This window comes from Octodon degus, unplaced genomic scaffold, assembly GCF_000260255.1.
Source record: "Octodon degus isolate 3935 unplaced genomic scaffold, OctDeg1.0 scaffold00026, whole genome shotgun sequence".
NCBI classification, from domain to species: domain Eukaryota; kingdom Metazoa; phylum Chordata; class Mammalia; order Rodentia; family Octodontidae; genus Octodon; species Octodon degus.
The window spans coordinates 5398339-5399537 of record NW_004524602.1 but is presented as its reverse complement, the minus strand read 5'-3'; the positions used below and the strand labels follow the sequence as shown (position 1 = coordinate 5399537).

The window sequence follows — 1199 nt, the reverse complement described above, 5'->3', positions numbered from 1 at the left end:
TATCTGTGTATTCAAAGTGGTCAGGATAGATATATAGTTGCATTCTCTTAATGAATAGAATGATTTGTTCTAATGGTGTTTGTAAACAGGATCTCAAGTCCGCATCTTGTACAGCAATTAACCACTAAGAAGAATATATGCAGTATGTTATTTGTTGAAATTGTACTTCCGATTTGATTTGAAACTGTCGAATTGCTGTTTATCAATAAAATTTTGTAAAAAAAATAAAATGCTAAAAAAAAATTATGGAACAAAAAAAAAATGCCATACAGAAATCAATGAACACACTGCCCTAATTCCACTGGGGAAAAATATGTTAATACATTTCACACAACATAGAATTACAAGGTATATCTTTCAAAAGAGAGCTAAAAGTATCATGGCAGGTCAAAATGAGGGAGCAGAGGAAACTATTCAAAGGATTTTTGGAACACTATTAATCTAAGGCCATTCACCATTCTTGTCCTCAACCTTTTGTCTTAACCCTAAAACAAAAAGAGGAACTTGAAATATCTCTAGTTCAATGTAGTACCTTTTAGAGTGTTATCAGATTTTTTACATACTGAACTACAGAAAACCTTGAACATACGCAAACTTACCGCCAACGCAGATGAATAAAAGCTGAAGATATTCTGCCGAAATTCTTTCAGGGCCTTTTTAAATACAACATCTACTAATGTATCCTTCTTGCTGTCCTCATTATCGAGGTCATTCATCTAGGAACCACAGAAAGAGTTGTACACAATCAACTAAAGAGGCATTAATAAGATAATGAGAGGACCAAGAAATGGAAGATGGAGGAGGAAGGGAAGGAAGTATAAAAAGAATGAAGATGTGTTATGTACATGTACCAACTCCCCATGATGAATGTAATAATAATGTACAGAAAATGTATTAATAAAAATTAAAAATTTAAAGAAGCTGGGTATGATGGCACATGCTTGCAATCTCAGTACTTGGGAGGCTGAGGCAAAAGGATTGCTGTGAGTTCAAGGCCAATTTGAACTACATAGCAAGACCCTGTCACAAACTTTTTTTTTTTAAAGGCAAATGTGCTGGGGAGATAGCTCAATGGTGCAGCACCTGCCTGGCAAATGCAAGACACTAAGTTTGATTCTGGGTGTGAGTATATATGTGTGTGTAAGCAAATAAATAATAACAAATATAAAGAAGCAAATGTAACAGTAGAAACATATCAT

At 34.0% G+C, this 1199-nt stretch overlaps 1 protein-coding gene across 4 annotated transcripts in view; it reads right to left on the bottom strand.

Moving 5' to 3' along the window:
* The window catches only part of Myo9a (myosin IXA), a 227184-nt gene that overhangs the window by 58375 nt on the left and 167610 nt on the right, over positions 1–1199 (bottom strand). For all 4 annotated transcript variants that reach the window (XM_023712466.1, XM_023712464.1, XM_023712465.1 and 1 more), the window contains one exon: positions 600–716. In XM_023712466.1, coding sequence (XP_023568234.1) covers positions 600–716 — 117 coding nt within the window. The remainder of the gene's footprint in view (positions 1–599; positions 717–1199) is intronic.